General features: G+C 43.6%; 2 protein-coding genes across 2 annotated transcripts; one reads left to right on the top strand and one right to left on the bottom strand.

Moving 5' to 3' along the window:
• The first annotated feature begins 1495 nt into the window (after positions 1–1495).
• Positions 1496–2449, top strand: LOC108802442 (olfactory receptor 5B12-like). Its single transcript, XM_018574297.1, has one exon. It carries the CDS (start codon positions 1496–1498, stop codon positions 2447–2449), a length of 954 nt encoding a protein of 317 aa, XP_018429799.1.
• A 15925-nt stretch (positions 2450–18374) lies between these two features.
• Positions 18375–19409, bottom strand: LOC108802441 (taste receptor type 2 member 119-like). Its single transcript, XM_018574296.1, has one exon. It carries the CDS (start codon positions 19407–19409, stop codon positions 18375–18377), a length of 1035 nt encoding a protein of 344 aa, XP_018429798.1.
• Between the last annotated feature and the right edge of the window lie 397 nt (positions 19410–19806).

The following is a 19806-nucleotide window of genomic DNA, read 5'->3' as shown; positions in this document are numbered from 1 at the left end:
CTTCAGCTACCCCTGCAGAGTTTCCCACACTTAGAGTTGTACTTGTAAAACATTCGCAGTGGCATTCATCCAGCAAACTCCGGGGATTTTATGTTTTCTTTTCCAGTCAAATATCCAATCAGGAAAATACCACATTGTGGCCACTAGATAAAGCTGTGAGGCTCAGGAAAAATGACTTAATTCCTCTGCTCCTCACATACATTCAGGGAAGAACATATGCTAATAAAGTTCATTTTTGCCTCAATTAGCAGAGAACAAACATACACATACAACATATACAGTAATACCTTGGTTTACGAGCATAATTCGTTCCGGAAGCATGCTTGTAATCCAAAGCGCTTGTATATCAAAGCGAATTTCCCCAGAGGAAATAATGGAAATTCAGATGATTTGTTCCACAACCCAAAAATATTCATATAGAAATGATTACAATACTGTACTGTAATATAATACTGTACAAAATATAAAGAGTAATAAACCAATTACCGGTACCTTTGTGGCTGGTGTGAGGGAGACAAGAGAGAGGAGGATTATTGTGCAGGACGACTTTCACTATCACTAACGGAATCACTGCTATCTCTTGACTCAATGGAATCTTTTTCATTTCGTGAAATCTTAACAAGGAATCTATCCAATGACACTTGATTTTGCCTCAGTTTGAGGATTTCGCGGAAATGTGACATTGCATTGTCGTTAAACAGTCTCATCGCTCGCACTGCTACAGCCTTATTCGGGTGGCGCTTTTATGCAAAATGTTGCTCTTATTGCAAGACATTGCTTGTATATCAAGGCAACATTTTTCAGAAATGTTTGCTTGTCTTGCAAAACACTCTCAAACCAAGTTACTTGTAAACCGAGGTATTACTGTATAGAGTTTCTTTCTAGTTTTTACTCTCTAAGAAAAGCATCGTTGTGTTTGGACATACACTCTAAAAGGTGACATTAGGATTCCAGGATTGCATGTTTAGGTTCTGTAAATGCTATTACAGGTCAGGAATCAGGAGCCTTTATCTCAGTGTCCTGTATAAGTATATGTCTTGTTTCAAGTCTCAGCCTCCCCTTGAGATCAGTGGAAGATATTCTTATCTACAGACTGAATATTGTCCTGTGCAGCAATTATTACTTTATTAATCACATTTTTGTCATCTAATTTAGGGTCCTGTTATTCCGGCCGGGACTCCCAGAACTACAACACCAATGAAAAGAAAAAGTCAGATTATTATTTCTGATGCGGCAGCACACACTGACTTCTCTCCATCTCGGTGATTTGATGAATGTCGGAGATTTCTGATCATGTTTTTTAATATTTGGCATTGCTGATAGAAGTCCGAAACTGGTTCATGTTTTCTACACCAAACACAAAATCTTTATATTTTTGAATTTCTATATTTGATTCTTTAGATTGCCAGAAATAAATTCCTACAACATACTGAAGAGGAGAATTGTGTTTTCTGTATTAATCTCATAAATAAAAAGTATGAATGAAAATATTACAATGGTGAATCAGACAATTCTGAATGCATTATTTCTCTCTGGACTGTCTGATCTTCCGGCTCTTCAGCTCCCTCTCTTCCTCTTCTTCCTTCTCATCTACATTCTGACAATAACATGGAATTTGCTGATCATCTCCCTCATAGTCACTGACTCTCACCTCCACACCCCTATGTATTTCTTCCTTGGGAACCTGGCCAGTCTGGACCTCTGCTGTTCTTCGGTCACCGTCCCACGGATGTTATTTGACCTTCTCACTCAGAGAAGAAAGATTACTATAACGGCTTGTATATCCCAAGTCTTCTTCTTTTTATTATTTGCATCCTCTGAGGTGTTTCTGTTGGCTGTCATGTCCTATGATCGATATACAGCCATTTGTCGGCCATTACATTACACACAGATCATGAATTGGAAAGTGTGTGTACAGTTGGCCTCCATTGCGTGGTGTGTCGGTTCTTCCTTTTCTTTAGTTCACACACTTTCTGCCTTGAAACTAAAATTCTGTGAACCAAGAATTGTAGAAAGTTTCTTCTGTGACCTTCCTCCGTTGTTACAGATCTCCTGCAGTGACATCTACATCAACATTCTGCTCATCCTTATCTTAGGAGGCTTCCTTTCAGGCGGATCTCTAACACTGACCATCCTCCCCTATGTCTATATATTTAAAACTGTCCTGAAAATACAAGTTCAAGGTAAAAGAAGTAAAGTTTTCTCTACGTGTTCCTCTCACCTGACAGTGGTCTTCACATTTTATTGCTCCACTATGTTTAATTATTTTCGCCCAAACACTAATAATCACTATGCTGCTGACAAAGTGGTGCCCATCTTTTACGCCGTGATTGTTCCTCTCCTCAACCCTCTTATATACAGTCTGAGGAATCAGGATCTTAGAACAGCATTTCAAAGTGTTTTTTTCAGGAAGATCTTCCAAACAAAATTCAGAAATCATCTTAGATAAACCCTGATTTGTAGATATTAGAAAGTTACAGATGCACCTTCTTAAGTCCCATTTGGGAGATTTCTCTTCACTTTCTTTCCCAAAAACAAAGGAGGTGAATTAAGAAAACAGAAGTGAGAATTCATTTCTCCAAAGAGATAGGAAGTCCACACTTAGACATCAGTCACTGGAAGACACATTCCCATGTTCAGACTCTTTATTTTTTCTTCTGGTGTCAACATGTTTGGATTTTCCATAACTTTTCGTCCAGTTGACTGGGGATGCTGTTCAAGTCAAATTTGCTCGGACAGATTTAGATCTTAAGTGTTAGGACCGAACATTTGCGTTGCTCAAGTGAACTGAATTTGGTGCAAGAAATGGGCTAAAAGCCACACAGCTTGTATAACTGTAAGCACACAGCTGTAATTATGTGCATGTAAATATGTGTGTAGTTCTTTGAATTGAGAGGCGGCGCAATTACATTATTAAATTCTGAACTAGTACACGGCTACAAAGCTGTGGCGAAAATGTATTATCTAAAAATGTTAAAACATGGCGTGGGTTGCCGCTTAATATTCCAGCCAGACCCTTATTCAGGCATGCAACCTGTTTGGCCAGAAAAGGGAGAGCAGTGAGTGTGAAGCCCCCCTCTTACTGTACCATACCCGGCCATATTCATTTCAACATTCAAGGTTACATGCAAGGTGAGTGGCAAAGCACCGAAATTCGGATTCGTACGAAATAGGAATTTTCGGTAGTTTCGGCACATTTTCGTAACTTTACGAACATTCGTTATGATGAAGTTAAAAAGCAAAACACCTTTGTTAATATTGGAGTCGATGTGGTAGTTGTTTTTTTATCCGAAATACGAATTCCGTTAACGGATTCCGGATCCGAATTTCGGATTTCGGATAAAAAAAAACTACCATCAACTCCAATATAAATGTACTTTGCTTTTTAACTTCAATATAACGAATGTTCGTAACGGAACGAAAATACGTCAACGGAATTTCATATTTCCTGCCTGTGTATTGTAATGCATCAGCAGCAGCGGATTCGAATTTCGGATTAAAAAAAAATCTTGTCATGTTGTTCAACCTCATTTACGCGGAGCAGATCCGGACCAGAGCAGGTGCAGACCGGATTAAAACTGCGTCCAATGTATTCCTATGGTATTTTGACCTCCAGTTCACATCGCAGCGTGCGGATCCAGACCAGATCCAGACCGGATGAAAAAAATGCGGCAAGCCCTATTTTACCTGCTCTGGATCTGGTCTGGAACGCATCAAAAACGCATCAAAAACGCATGCAAGTGCCTGAAAGTCCATGTTAAACTTAAAAATGTTTTTTTTTTTTACCAAAACCGGCCCTAAACGCATAAAAAACGCATCCAAAATGCGTCTAAAACGCGGCACAACCCACTACACTGCGTGTGCAGAAACCTGACCGGATCTGGTCTGCATTTGGTGTGAACAAGGCCTAAACATTCAAGAAATTCACATATTGAGTTTATTACACCTGTTTTAGTTTTAGGATTTGTTATTCACATATTTCAAAAGAATTTGAGTATATACACTGGTGTTTCGTTACTATTAGCGCTGTTTACAATTATTAATGCCTAAATCCACGTGAAATCTGGACAAATCATGCAAATGTTATGATTCTCCTGAGCATATGCACATAACTGTGTGAAGTCATACACTGAATGACTCAAGATTGTTCAAATTCCAGAACTGTGCAAAGAGATCTACAAGGCAGTATTTAGGGAAACCAAAACCCACAACTCTTCTACTCGTTGCTCTAAAGCACTGGTTCTCAACCTGTGGGTCGCGACCCAAAAGTGGGTCACAACCCACTTTTGAGGGGGTCACCACATGCTTTGTGCTGCGCTAGGTGAGAGGCTCCTCAGCCACCTCCTAGAGCAGAGGTGTCAGTTCTCCGGCCGCACCGCTAGATGGCGCTGCGGCACCGTCAGCCCCGAGGAGGATCAAACTGAGGGGAGCGGGCGGGAGTGAGGGGAGTTGAATGCCGGCTTGACCACCACAGAGCCCACACTGGCCACCAGAGAGCCCACACTGGCCACCAGAGAGCCCACACTGGCCACCAGAGAGCCCACACTGGCCACCAGAGAGCCCCATTGACTGCGAGAGAACCCCATTGACTGCGAGAGAACCCCATTGAGCTCACATGAGCCCACACTGACCACCTGAGAGCCCACACAGATACTAGTATTGGAGCATTCCTAAATTTTAACATTGGGGGTCACCACAACCTGACAAATGTTACCAGGGGGTCCCATCCCTAGAAAGGTTGAGAGCCACTGCTCTAGAGTCTGTCATCCCTGCACTCAATTATAATATGCAAAGAGTCATAAAATAAAATATAAATTATATATGTGGAATTTATTTATGAATATTAATCTATATGTGTTTCAAAATGTTGATTTTTCTCTTACAATATTTAACTCTACAGATATATAAATTAAAAAAAAGATTAAAGTGTTATGTAGTGGACTACAATCTCATGTTTGGATTACTAATTTGTGTTGAGGTTGTAGTCCATCCCAGGGGCGAGCTTGGAGCGGTGACTAAAGCACACACAGGGACCATGGGGAACAGACGTAGTCACCCCTCCAGAAGGAAGGACAGTGTCAGAGATGATTGGAGGATCTACAGCCGAGTGACACACAAATAAGATACATTGTTGTTCAGAGTTCAGGGACTGGAATGGATTTTTAAGATTTAACTCCGGAGTTTAGTGTCACTTTAATATATAATCAAATCATATAAGGAAGGTGTATCCACGGGCACTCCCTTTCCTAGGGTGACAACACTTACTCAGCATGCAGTAGTTGCAGTGTTGTCAGCCTTTTCTCCAGAGTCGTACACACGGTCAATGCACTGGCACATTCCACCGTAGTGTACAGCTCTGACATTTGGCTCAGCTGCTGGCGTGTGTACACTACAACAGGAAGTTCATGCAAAGAGCCTACAAAATTTTGTTTCGTTCTGAATGCACATTTGGACAAAATTTCATGAATTCGGACATTCGGAAAGTCTTTCCCGGTGTACTTAGCACAGGGATGGTGACAAACAAATCTGAATGTTCCTTTAATTTTGGATCATCCAAATTTCATTAAAAATGAAAATAATTTGGACACGTGACTGCTTTCCGGCCAATGAGAAAATCCCATCCGAAAGCTAAAACGAAATTCAAAAAGATCCGACTCAGAAGAACGAAATGTTTTTTTTGGACCCAAAACCCGAAAGAACAAAAAAATACGTAATGAAACAAATGTTATAGCGGCCTACATGTCCAGTGTACAGCGCAGGGAGAGAAACATAAAAGGAGAATAACGAAATCCTGATTCATTTGTAATATTCTGGAAAGTATTTCTTGTGGCCTCACCTGGAGAATGCGGTGCAGTTTTGGGCACCGGTGCACAGAAGGGATGTCCTTTGAGCTGGAGGGAGTCCAGCGGAGGCTGACCAAACTCATAAAGGGGATGGAGGACCAGAGCTATGAGACACGGCTACTAAATTTAAACATGTTTACGTTGGAAGTAAGGAGATTAAGGGGGGACATGATTTTCATGTACAAGATGTTCCATAGTCATAGCGACATTGGCAACAAACTCTTTACGATTAATTCCGTAACGAAGACTAGAGGACACCACCTGAAACTGGTAGCAAAAAAAATTCAAACACAAGGGGCGAAGGGGGTTCTTCTCAGTTCGCGAGGATAGGGTCTGGAACTCGTTGCCACAAGCGGTAATTTCAGCAAATAATGTGGAATCGTTCAAGAAGGTTTTGGACGATTTCCTGAGAGACCGTAATATACAGGGGTACAGGTAATATACAGGGGTACAGGTAATGTACAGGGGTAGAGGTAATGTACAGGGGTAGAGGTAATATACAGGGGTACGGGTAATATACAGGGGTACGGGTAATGTACAGGGGTACAGGTACTCCTAAGTACGAGATGACTCAAGGACCCATACACACACACACACAACAGGTTGGACTTGATGGACATGTAATAGGCCAAGGTATCTTGCCCGTGTTTGTGGGAGGAGTTGCGGCGGCTCTCCTCCCCTTAAGAAGGGTGACAGGGAGCTCCTCGTCACGTCACAGCGAGGTCGCGTCTGACCCTCCCGCCCTTCCCCAGGTTCTATCATTTCACTAGAGCGTGCCCCCTTATTTGGCACGCTGACCACAAAATCGTGGCACACATCAGGTTGGTATCAGTAGGGGTCATGAAGACTTCGGAAGCCTAAGTAACTCTGACCACAAATGTCTTTATTCAACCTCAAATACAATGTAACTACATGTGAGATTTCTACTCTGATAATAATTTTCTCAATTACAAGAGAGGAGAGACACATATTCACTAACCTCACCACACATAATATAAGTTTCTTCACCAACGATTTATAAAAGTTGGTTTTGACCGTCTAGTTATTGTTTGTTTTTGCAGCTCATCAAGTCTGAACAAATCTGTCTCAACTTGGAGTTCCCCGTGATAAGAACGACGGACTGGAGTGTAGGAAAAAATAAAATGAGTGCAAAACAAGTCCAGTACAATGGACTGCTCATGGGAAGGAACCCGAGGCCTAGTTCCACCACATAGAAAATGAGATAAATCACAAGAAGGGATGACATGGTTCTGGCAGCCGTTTGGTGGACTTTCAGGCTTGTCCCACTAGAGTCCTCCATGTTTTGCTTCATGTGACGGGCATGCAAAGAGAGCGAAGCAATGATGCGACTGGTGGTGGCCATGACGATCAGAAACGGCAAAAAACAATTGACTATTATTGAGAAAAAGCTGTAAAAATCATTGATTTTATATCCAATAATCCGGGACGTCTGGTTGGCCCCAAGACCCGGAGATGTGGAATTTTGCGAAAACACCTTTGTGGTCGTCCAGATGAAAGGTAGACAGCTGAGGAAGGATATCACCTGAGATAAGAATATCAGCCAAGGGACCAGCAATCCAACCTTCATCTTCATCTTCCCGAGGCAGCCGCCTTTAAAGTTAATTATCTTCAAAAAAAAGAACAAGCACAGCCAGGAAGAAAGCCAGGAACTGGAATAGATGGCGTAGCTCATCACACCGTACGAGATGTAGAAAACGTAATCCAGAAACATGAGCCCCGTAACGAAGCACACAATGTTGACAGCATTCACCAAAGAAAAGCAAGTGTTGGAAAGGGCCAGAGAAACCACCAGATGATCGCTGGAGTTCAGGCTTTGGCCTTTCAGCCAGTCTCTGAGGTTGACTAGAATGATGAAGACGTTGGTCAAAGTTCCTATAAATATCTCAACTGCAAGGAAGCTAAAAAATTGTTCAGCGTAAGACGGGATAACGATATTATCTAAACCCATCTTTAGGCAAAGACTGGAAAGTCCACAATCATCCCACGCGGAGCAATTTCCTGATGGTGAGGAGTCCTTCTGATCTGCAACCAGAAAATGTGACCTCTTCTCATCCGAGGGCTTCCTGCGGGGGAACATAGGAGGACACACAAGGTGTGGAACATTTATAGATAATTCCGACCCACGCCGATCTACCGGATGACATCAGCGGGTGGATTGTGGGATTATTCCTTCATCCTTAGGTTAAGATAGATGCAAATAGTGAAATGTCCTCTGACTGGCAGCTCCATCTGCATTTACGTTGAAGGTATTTTAGGCTTTTCAAAGTCATTCAAGCGGAAAGCAGCTGCAGGAACCTGGGGGCCGGCATGTTGTACAAATTAATTTCTGTACATTAGGGTTTGCTGCTTATTAAAGAAGAAAAACAAGGAAAAGCTTAAAAGACAAATACAATTTACAATTGTATTGAAAACTTTTTAGAGCATTAGAGTTAAAAAAAATGTATGCAAGTCTGTCTCCTATTTAAGGAAACTCCAGAGCACTATTGATACCTTTATCTGGAATGGGAAGAAACATAAAATCTCAAGATCAATACTGTGTACACCCACAGCCTATGCAGGTATGGGTGCCCCTGACATTGCCAAATATTATAAAGCTAACCTACATTTTGATTTTCTGTTTGCCAAGGCTAACTGTAGACGCCATACTTTCCCCTCGCGTTGGGCCTGCTGGTTGACAGACACCAGATGCTGGACACATATCGTATGATGATTACCAGACCCGCATTCCCTCATTGGTAGAGACGCTCTCCACAAGCTCTCATTTTTACTTATCAAATTAAAAAAATTAAAACACAAAAACATTGTTCATCCTCTCTGTATCACTGAGACTTTTAGACGCCTCTCCCTGTGAAAGACTTTTTGTTTTTCTTTTTAGTTTCTGGGCATTCCAACCGATCGGTGTTGTAATACTTGCACTGCTCATACCAACTCTGTACTTCATCTGCTGTACATGATACCAGTTGTATTGTTGTCCGATTTGTGCCCTGCCTTACGCATCTTGATTGTATACACCTAGGAATTTGGGCATTGCCCTTCCTGTACCGTTGTATTGTTTTTGTCTTTGTTGCTATGATAAAAACTCAATAAATTCTTTGTTAAAAAAAAAAAAAAATGTATGCAAAGTGCATGCCATGCGATCAGCTAATCCAAAACGATTCTATTCGTTTTTTTAATGTATTAGAACATATTGATATTAAAGGAGAAGAAACATGTTCACTCTGAAGGTGAATTTTCACTTTTAAGAGGGTTATGTACAAAAGCTTTAATACAAAACACAAAAATTCCCCAGCCTCAACCTGCCAGCCAGCCTGCAACCAAACAAGTAGCCCTGTCAACAGTATGCGTTAAAATCAGAGGTTTTGGTTGCACAAACTTTTGGCCAAAAATATGTAGAAGCCACACTGCCGCGCCAAGGCACCTCTGCAAAGTGTGGTCCTAACTCTATGTATCCGAGTCTCCAAGTGTGAGCATATTAATGAAGTTGATAAATTACATGCAGGTGTACCTGGAGGTAGCCAACTCCTCCTAATAAGGTGCTCTCTCTAGCTCTCTTTTTTTTTTCTCTTTTTTTTCTATGTACAAAATCTGCAGCCGAGTGATTAACCCACCCAAAGTGAAGTGAGCCGGAGGCTGTTTCGGCTATTCACTTCAGGCTGGTACAGCTGATTTCAGCCCTACATCGTCTGAAATCAGCTGTACTGCGGTGTGGAAGGACGTCGACTCAGCCGATCCAACGTCTGGATCGGCTGAGCCGAAGCTCCGGCGGCTCACTCGTTGCCGTTCGCCCTTATTCACATAGAGTCCGAACGGCAGTGAGTGAATAGCCGAATTCGGCTCTGCTATTCTGCTCGGTATTATTATTATTATTATTACATAGTATTTATATAGCACCAACAGTTTGCGCAGCGCTTTACAATATAAGGAAGACATAACAGTTACAATACAATTCAAGACAAGATGGTAAGGAGGGCCTCAGTCATATGCGAAGGTGTACGGCCCCGCTTTGGTTGTCACTGCGGCTCAGTCGAGCATAAGCACATGCCTTCTCGGTCACCTTCGGGAGCTGTATGGGCTATGGTGAATATATAGCCTAATAGCCCGTACAGCAGCCCTTTGGTCAGACTGAATCGAAGAGGTCTGGCACCCAAAGCTAGACGAAGGATCAGCCGAAGCTACGGCTGATCCTTTCGGCTAGCTTTGCAAATAACCCTCTAAAACTCTGTGATTGGCTCTCCAGGCGATCCATAGCCAAGACCTCAGCAGCATCTGCATTTCTCACCAAAGTATAATTGTTTAAAAAGCTACCTCGTGATCTCCATCCCATGGATACATTATTGCAGCAAGCCAGAGTACAAAGATACAAATACGTTTGCAAAGAATACAGAATCATATAAGAAGAAAAACAATGAAAATAATTGATATTTGCTCGTACGTGATTGGATGATTGAAGTCAGCACACCTTCCATTCATTCAGGAAGCCAACTAAAGATGATCATTCAAACGGATTAGGTCACCTCCGGGGTGTCTCAATAAACAAGGCCGGTTTTTAGTGTAAGACCTCCTATCCTAATATCTGTTGCCATTTGTCAAGCCTCTCCAAGGTGAGAGGTCAGTCCCTGGCTTTGTCTATGTCCCGGATGTCCCCAAAACAAGATCTCTCTGCCACAATTCTCTATTCTATCCCTGCCTGCCTTGGGGTGTTCCAACTTCTCCTGTTTTATTCCTTGAAATAAACAATAGTATAGGCACAGGGATAATAGGAGCCCCTTATAATGAACACCGTAAATGTGCAGACCAAGGAATGCAGTGCAGGGGTGTTGGGAACTCCTCTTAGTGGGCACAGCAGATTTTCAGACCTGGGAACTGAAATCAGGGATGGCGGGAGCCCCTCATAATGGGCACAGCGGGTGTACAGACCCGGGAACTCAGCACAGGGATGGGGGGAGCCCCTCATAATGGGCACAGCGGGTCTACAGACCCGGGAACTCAGCACAGGGATGGGGGGAGCCCCTCATAATGGGCACAGCGGGTCTACAGACCCGGGAACTCAGCACAGGGATGGGGGGAGCCCCTCATAATGGGCACAGCGGGTCTACAGACCCGGGAACTCAGCACAGGGATGGGGGGAGCCCCTCATAATGGGCACAGCGGGTCTACAGACCCGGGAACTCAGCACAGGGATGGGGGGAGCCCCTCATAATGGGCACAGCGGGTCTACAGACCCGGGAACTCAGCACAGGGATGGGGGGAGCCCCTCATAATGGGCACAGCGGGTCTACAGACCCGGGAACTCAGCACAGGGATGGGGGGAGCCCCTCATAATGGGCACAGCGGGTCTACAGACCCGGGAACTCAGCACAGGGATGGGGGGAGCCCCTCATAATGGGCACAGCGGGTCTACAGACCCGGGAACTCAGCACAGGGATGGGGGGAGCCCCTCATAATGGGCACAGCGGGTCTACAGACCCGGGAACTCAGCACAGGGATGGGGGGAGCCCCTCATAATGGGCACAGCGGGTCTACAGACCCGGGAACTCAGCACAGGGATGGGGGGAGCCCCTCATAATGGGCACAGCGGGTCTACAGACCCGGGAACTCAGCACAGGGATGGTGGGAGCTCCTCATAATGGGCACAGCGGGGGTACAGACCCGGGAACTCAGAGCAGAGTAATCTTACTACATGGTTTCCTAAGGGGTATTATAAATTATCAGGTGGGTTACATTGCAGCATCTAGCAAAAACTTAGATCTTCCTCTTTCATGGAGTGACCCTTTGGCTTTAACTTCTATACAATACATTGTATCATAGGACAGTGTTGTGCAGAATAATTTGATGTCTTCCTCATTTGGGATAACTGACTCGTGACCTCGGCTCTAATCTTCAGCTTGCTCCTATTTGTTTTAGATGCAAATCACGCAGTGTCGACTTTCACATGGAGACAGGAGGCTCGGGCTCACCTGCGTCAGACATAATGCAATCAGCCGGGCCAGAATCCATCATGTCACGCACGTCCTCCCTATAGAATGTCACTGCCAATATCAACTTCATGAACTAGACGACCGTCTGCCGAAAGTGTAGATAAAATGACACTAAACTCTGGAGTTAAATCTTAACAATCCATACAAGTCCCTGAACTCTGAGCAACAATGTATCTTATTTGTGTATCACTCGGCTGGAGATCCTCCAATCATCTCTGACACTGTCCTTCCTTCTGGAGGGGGGCTACGTCTGTTCCCCATGTTCCCTGTGTGTGCTGCTCCAAGCTCGCTCCCGGGATTGGACTACAATCTCAACACAAATTAGTAAACTAAACCTGAGATTGTAGTCCATCCCGGTTGAAGTGACAATGGAGAATAGAATGTTGTAGATGCTAAGTGCAACCCCCATTGTATTGGCCACCCCCCGCATATTTCTCCTTCTGCAATAATTCCAGCAATGGAAAGAAAGGGAGGGAAGGAGCGCAACTCATTGGCACCGACAGTCAGTTGCGCTCCTTCCCTCCCTTTCTTTCCGTTCTTCTGCACATAGTTAGACACCCCGGTCTAACAACACAAGGCGCGGCACAACGGCCACGACATACCACAAACACCCCCCCCAGGAGTGCGCTACCAATCAGTCTTCTTTTTCAACTCTCCAATAATTCCATCAATGGCTTCCAGCCCTATTACTGCCAGACATGTGACAATCATTGTAGCTCCACCCTGAAGACCCATCGCTGCATCTATTCCTGTACAATATGAAGCCTTCTCTGTTGTGGTGGACGTCTACTGGGAGCTGATATGAAATACATACAGTACGTTATGGGGATCCTTCATTAGGTAATAACTGACCGTGTGTGCAGATTTCCTCCCATCAACATGCTGCATGTGCTTCTGACTGATTTGCATCACGATTCTCCCTTTATGGCAGGGGAAGCAAAACCTCCGGGCCCTCCAGCTGTGGGGGTGAAACTACAAATCCCATGATGCATCTCTTTTCGGGAGTCATGTCTGTGGCTGTGAGAATCTTGCAATGCCTCATGGGATTTGTAGTTCCACCCCACAGCTGGAGGGCCGGAGGTTTGCTACCCCTGCTTTATGGCTGAACCGTTCTTGTAGAGGGACCCAATTACATGACTGGATATAAATAATAGACTTGTGCGCCGTCAAAAAATTTGTTCTGTTTCGTTTCGGAATATCCGTTATTTCGTATTTCGTAACTGAACTCAATTCGGATTCGTACGAAATACGTTAGTGGCGGTTATATTTTCGTAACTTTACGAACATTCGTTATGATGAAGTTAAAAAGCAAAATACCTTTGTTAATATTGGAGTCGATGTGGTAGTTGTTTTTTTTATCCGAAATACAAATTCCCAATCCGAATTTCGTATTTCGTATAAAAAAAACTACCATCAACTCCAATATAAATGTACTTTGCTTTTTAACCTTCAATATAACGAATGTTCGTAACGGAACGAAAATACGTCAACGGACTTTCGTATTTCCTGCCTGTGTATTGTAATGCGACTCTCAGAAGCAGCTGATCCGTATCTCGGATTAAAAACAAATCTTGTCATGTTGTTCAACCTCATTTACAGGGGAATATTAGTTCCCGTTTCGAAGAAATTCGGATCCGAAATTCCTTAACGGAATTTCGTATTTCGGATATAATTCGGAAACTGCCATTCGGATTTCGGATGCTTCCGAATTTACGAATTTCAGGAAAATTTGTACGAATTTCGATTCGTAACGAAACGAATTGCACATGTCTAATAAATAAATGAACGTGCCAATAATGAACAAGGTCACCCCCAAACAAGACACAGTATACAGTATTAGTATATGAACAGGCCGCACTATCCAGAGAATTCCAATCCTTCAGACTTTATTGAAGTCACAGCAAATCCAGAGTAACATTGTACGTACCAGCAAATACCAGACCTCTATGAATAAGCCTAAGGCCTGGTAGACATGCGCGATTTGTTTCGTTACGATTCGAAAATTCGTACGAATTTCCTGAAATTCGTACGAATTTCCTGAAATTCGTAAATTCGGAAGCATCCGAAATCCGAATTGCAGTTTCCGAATTATATCCGAAATACGAAAATTCCCTTAACGGATTTCGGATCCGAATTTCGTTGAAACGGGAACTAATAGTATTACCCCTGTGACTGAGGTTGAACAACATGACAAGATCCGAAATACGAAATTCCGTTAACGGATTTTTGTTCCGTTGTTCCGAACATTCGTTATGATGAAGTTAATAAACAAAAATACCTTTGTTAATATATTGGAGTCGATGGAAGTCTTTTTTTTTAATACGAAATACGAAATTCCGTTACCATCGACTCCAATATTAACAAAGGTATTTTTGTTTTTTAACTTCATCATAACGAATGTTCGGAACAACGGAACAAAAATCCGTTAACGGAATTTTCGTATTTCCTGCCTGTAATGCAACCCTCAGCAGCAGAAGAGAAAACCTCTGATTGGTCAACCAAACAGTCACGTTTCCGTTGTGACAGAATTCGGATTCGGATCCGAAATTCGTCAATGGAATTTCGGATTTCGGATAAAAAAACAACTACCACATCGACTCCAATATTAACAAAGGTATTTTTGCTTTTTAACTTCATCATAACGAATGTTCGTACAGTTACGAAATTGTGCCGAAACTAACGAAAAATCCGTATTTCGTACGAATCCGAATTGAGTTTCGGATACGAATTACGAAATACGAAATAACGGATATTCCGAAACGGAACAAATTTTTTGACGGCGCACAAGTCTAAGGCCTGGTTCACACCTCAGCCTGTGAAAATCAATAATTGCCTATGGGCGTGGTTCCCACCTGGGCGTATTTCAGCGCGTAGGAACGCGCTGAAAAACGCCCTACGGCCAAAGAAGTACAGGAGCTTCTTTGGGGTGTATTTTCCCCGCTTATCCATTAGGATACAGCCGGATAGCCCTTGTAAACACGCTTTTGTCTCACGTTTCTTTTACCGCAGATCGCTGTAAAACCGCGCGGCAAACGCGCATATTCCGTATGCCCGGGTGCGAACCCAGCCTAAGGGTGAAACTTGTGAGAGGTTGTAGCTGGTTGGGGGATTCGGGTGCTGGTATTTGCTGTCACATACACCGTTAATCTGGATTGGAATAAAGTCTGCAGTATTGGAATTCTCTGGATAGTGCGCTCTGTTCGTATACTGCTGCATTCTAAGGTGGAGACGCACCTATTGGACCAGCACCCGGGGAGTCCTGATGGCGCATAAGGAATTGTAGTGGTTAGATTTATTTTGGCTCTACAGTATACTGGAGCAAACAAAACCCGGAGCAGTTGCCCATGGCAACCAATCAGCTTCTCTCTTCAGTTTGCTCAGGTAAGATTTGAAAATGAGAGAGAGATGCTGATTGGCTGCCGTGCAAATCTACTCCAGATTTATGTCTGCTCCCGTTTTGATAAATTCCCCTCCAGTATGTTTAAACCAACCAGCACTCAATAAAATATTAGAGAGAATGAGAATCTTCACTAGAGAAGGTAGAAGTTTGGTCAGTTACAGTGATTGACTCACAGGCAAGGAAGGGAGCCTTTTGTCTGGGGGGATAATACAACCAGTGGCGTCACAAAGGGGGTGTGGCCTGCACTCGGGTGCCACCATTGGAGGGGTGACACCAAAATGACTGACAATCATTTTATTGTCACCCTCTCTGAAAAGTCGGGCACTCGGTCCTGGACAGAGAGCCCAATAGTGTCACGAGAGAGGAGGGGACGGCATACCTCATCCTGCCCGGTGAACGTCCCCTCCTCTCTCTGCCGGCGTCCATCACCAAGATGGCTGCCGGCAGGCGTCAATAAGATGACCGTGCATGCGCAGTGACGTCGCGGCGGGGTGTCACACAGTCTCCGCTCCGGGTGACACCTGGCCTCAGGACACCCCTGAATACAACCAACCTGCCTTTTGATAGTAGACACAATTTCCTGTGGCTGGAGAACGTGCACCATGGTGTGTGCTGGGGTGTCACAGGGATTGCTGGGTATGGTGAAAAGTGAGTGTTCCTCAGCTTGGCATTTGGTCACGTGACATCTCAGAGAATGCAAAAGTTGATGCTGGAAGCCTCAGGATATTTCAAATTAAACCTGAACTCCGGTGGAATCACTAACTTCTACCCAAACCTCCCTCTCCCCAACCGAATGGCACGAAAATACAGTTCTTATTTTTTTGTGGTTAGAAAATGGCGGTTTTATATATTGTCCATGACACCACATCCCCTGACAGTGTCTGGCCACCAGGATGAGGTGGCCAGACACTGTCACACTACATGCGATGCTCATGTACAGATAAGGACGTCAGTGCTGCCTTGCCAGAACTAGAGGGACCAGAAGGGGACGGTAACAAGGACAGAGAGCAGCGGCAACTGGTCATCATTACCGGAAATGCCTTCCCTGAACCTCTGGGGTGTGCACCTTCATGGCGTACACCCCATGGCATGTATACAGACATTGCCATACAAGTAGAAAAAATAGGGCGCAAGACTGTGGCAAGATCAGGCAGTCATTGTGCAATAGTTGTGTATTTGTAACGGTCGGAGTTCAGATTTAACACATTTTTGTTTCCTTCATGGAAACGTGTATGTGTCATATGTATATGTTATATAATACCGTTATTCAATGCAATACAAAGAAAACAAATCTCATAATTATCTCAGTAAGTTTTATTATTTTGGTATTAGCACAAAAGACAATATGACCCAAAGCTACTGGCACAGTGCACCGTGTGATGTAGAAGAATTGGATAAATGACCAATATAGAGTATGTCCAAGTAGAAACGTGACATGTGAGATCCGATCTATAGAGCCGACCTGTGACAGTCTCATTGTCACACGTCGGCTAGAACTATGAGGAGGAGTGAAAATCACCCCCCTCATAGTCCTCCTTTAAATTACAGCAACTAGCCTTTAGAGTCAGAAAATACACATCATTGATTACAGAGGATTCCATTGCATTTAATGACAAGAGATCCCAAACATAGCGCTATCAGGTCATGCCTAGAGGAGGGAAGAAGAACATACACAGATGAAGTATAGCAGTAGGTAGGGAGGTGCGAGGTGAGTGGGTGGCACCACACCCCTATAACTGATAAAGACAAGCAAGGATTGGCTGCAAATGAGCTTAGGGTTTTTTTTTTCCAAGGTGCCACAAAGTACACACAGCTACAGGTGTGAAGTATAAATATAAAACCTTCCTTATTTCTCATAACAAGCTAAGGTGCCCATACACTGCACGATTCTCGTACGAGAAGCTGCAGTTAGTGACCGCTGAGGCAGGTGGCGCTGTGATTACAGCTTAAACGAGCAGCGGCTCCCACGGTACATTTAGCTCTGCTTTAGCGGGGATAAATGTAGAAAAAACTAGGGATTCGCTCCATAAGATGCACACACATTTTCGAAGAAAGGGTTTGTGTTCCTACCTGGAGATCCGACTGATTGTAATTACCCTGATTGAGTTTGCACAATTGCTTGTTTGGTCCGATCCGTGACCAAGTCAAACTGGTACAAAAAGAGAGAATTAACTCGTTAGGAGATAACGGGTTAGCAGCGGTCAACTTAGGGATCGGGACAAGCCAATTGATTGCAAAAAAAGTTATTTTATTGAAAACGACATTTAAGACAACACATTTGACCCACTAATTACCATTAAAAACTTGTAGATTACAGACAGTCATAAATTATACGTGGATCGATCCTCATTTACATTAACCTTGAATCCCCACCGTGGAGGGAAATGACCGATGTAGCTAGTACTTCAGTCTTTCTCCCTCCATAAAATTCCCCGTAAAATTACTTTTTTTGCAATCAATTGGCTTGTCCGGATCCCTGAGTTGACCGCTGCTAACCCGTTATCTCCTAACGAGTTAATTCTCTCTTTTTGCACACGCATTTTCCCCCCGCCTTTTGGGTGGAAAAAAGTGTGCTTTATGGAGCGGAAAAAAACGGTATATATAAATATTTTATTTTCTTTTTTTGAGTATGCAAAGAAATGAGAGATATGTAGGAGGAGATCTAGTGACTGTTTGTCCTCTAATGAATCCAGTTTGTTTTCCAGTTGACGAACGTTATAAAGGATTCATTCACGCTATGGGCTATAGCTATACAAGCACAATTCTCTCCTCCAGCCATATCACTCCATAGATTAACACATGTCCCAGATATCATGGCACCCTACGATGGGATTATGTGATTAGAACCAGGTTGGTTCTCTAGCAATCGAACTTCTCATCATCTTGGACAATCCATATCAGATGTGACACATTCCATGGTGATTGGACAAAGGTTGAATGAATTTCATTACGGGTATACTGTAAATGCGGGGCTATGCCCTTGAAACCCATTGGTGCTGAAAAAGCTATTTGGATGAACAGAAACATGTCCTCAACATTACAATAACAAGCCAGGTTAAATGTGACTAACTACTACTAGCTACACCATGACCTAGGCACATGAGGTGCTTCACAAACATAGCTATGCAAGGTTTAGGAATGCATTTGTTGAGAGCAAACAATACACTTCAACATCTGCTTTGCTTCTTCTTGCAATTTGGGGTTTCCAACGACCAAGAGGATGGCTTGTACCATGGTGTAGGAGGACAACAGTAGCAAACTTACCCAAAACTGGACGCTGACATGGGCAGCGATGGCAAAATAAAACAGAAGAGCACACAGGTAATACAACAAGTAAGCCAGCAATAGACGCTTTATCTTGGACACTGTGCTTCTGAATCTTTTTATTGCTTTGTTGTTTAAGGTCCCCATGTTGGTCTTCATGTTGTGGCTGTGCTTCTTCAAGGTCCCAGCGATACAAATGGTGGTGACTACAATGGTAAAGAAGGGTACAAAAGTTGGAATTAAAGTGATGTTAAAAAATTCCATGTCTGTCTTTGAGTTGTTAAAACGTATGACTGAATCATTCACGGGAGACCTCAGAGGGTTTATATAGAGCAGCATGCTGAGGAAACTGCTAAAGAGAGCCACCACCTCTGCCCCTACCATCATCCACGGCACAACAACATCGACGTTCTTCTTTGTCCAAACTATGGCCCTGGCTTTGAAATCCACAATCTTTATGAAGTAGAAAAAGCTGAGGATGGCGGTGAGCCAAGAACTGGAGCTCAGGGTAAACATGTTCAGAGAGTAGACGATATAAGTCAAGGTGGGGTTGATGATCTGAACGTGTCCGGAATGAAGAACGCCACTGAACACCGAAGCACACACTAAGACCGAGTAGCAGATATTCGATGTGCTCAGAGAGATCCGAATGATATTCCCCGTTTTGATCACCTTCTTTCCTTTGATGCCTTTGAGTATTATCACCATGACAATTGCATTGGAAAATGTTCCACAGGTGGTTTCAAGCAAAAGAACAAGAAGGCACGGCGTATAGGGAGAACTGCTGAGGATGGAAGCCATGGATCCAGATTCTGCTGTTGTCCAGAAGTGAAGCAAGAGTGAGCATGTGGTCTCCACACAAAGCTTCTCTCCTTCACATTTCCAGGTTTTAGTGTAACCCATGGGCTCCAGAGAGATATCATTTTAGAACCAGTAATGTCAATTTGCATAGTGCAAACCGTCAGCATTTTCCTATATGGATTTACATAGACACAGTGCATGGAAATACTCCAACATATCTCACCATTTCTGACTCATGAAGTTTCCAAGGAATCATTTGTCATTGTCTATGGAAGGCGCGGTTACCAGAGAAGGGAAGGTTGTGGAGTGTGTACATGTGGAAAGAACGTCGGATAAACACAGCGCGCAGTCCTGAAATGCTAAAGCAATGTTAAATGTTGGTGTAAAAATATCAGCTTAGATTACATGACAACCAGCGTTGTGGCTGTGGGGATTTGAACCTGGCTCTCTGAGATAGAAGTACTGAGGTATTGCCTTTCAACTAGACACGTGCAATTCG

Source organism: Nanorana parkeri, unplaced genomic scaffold, assembly GCF_000935625.1.
Source record: "Nanorana parkeri isolate BGI_ZX_2015 unplaced genomic scaffold, ASM93562v1 scaffold2866, whole genome shotgun sequence".
Lineage (NCBI taxonomy): Eukaryota > Metazoa > Chordata > Amphibia > Anura > Dicroglossidae > Nanorana > Nanorana parkeri.
The sequence above is the reverse complement of the archived record's forward strand: the minus strand, read 5'-3'. Positions and strand labels throughout refer to the sequence as shown.

Coding starts and splice junctions, on each gene's coding strand:
- LOC108802442 (XM_018574297.1), top strand. CDS start 1,496: ATGGTGAATCAGACAATTCTGAATGCATTATTTCTCTCTGGACTGTCT.
- LOC108802441 (XM_018574296.1), bottom strand. CDS start 19,409: ATGGGTTACACTAAAACCTGGAAATGTGAAGGAGAGAAGCTTTGTGTG.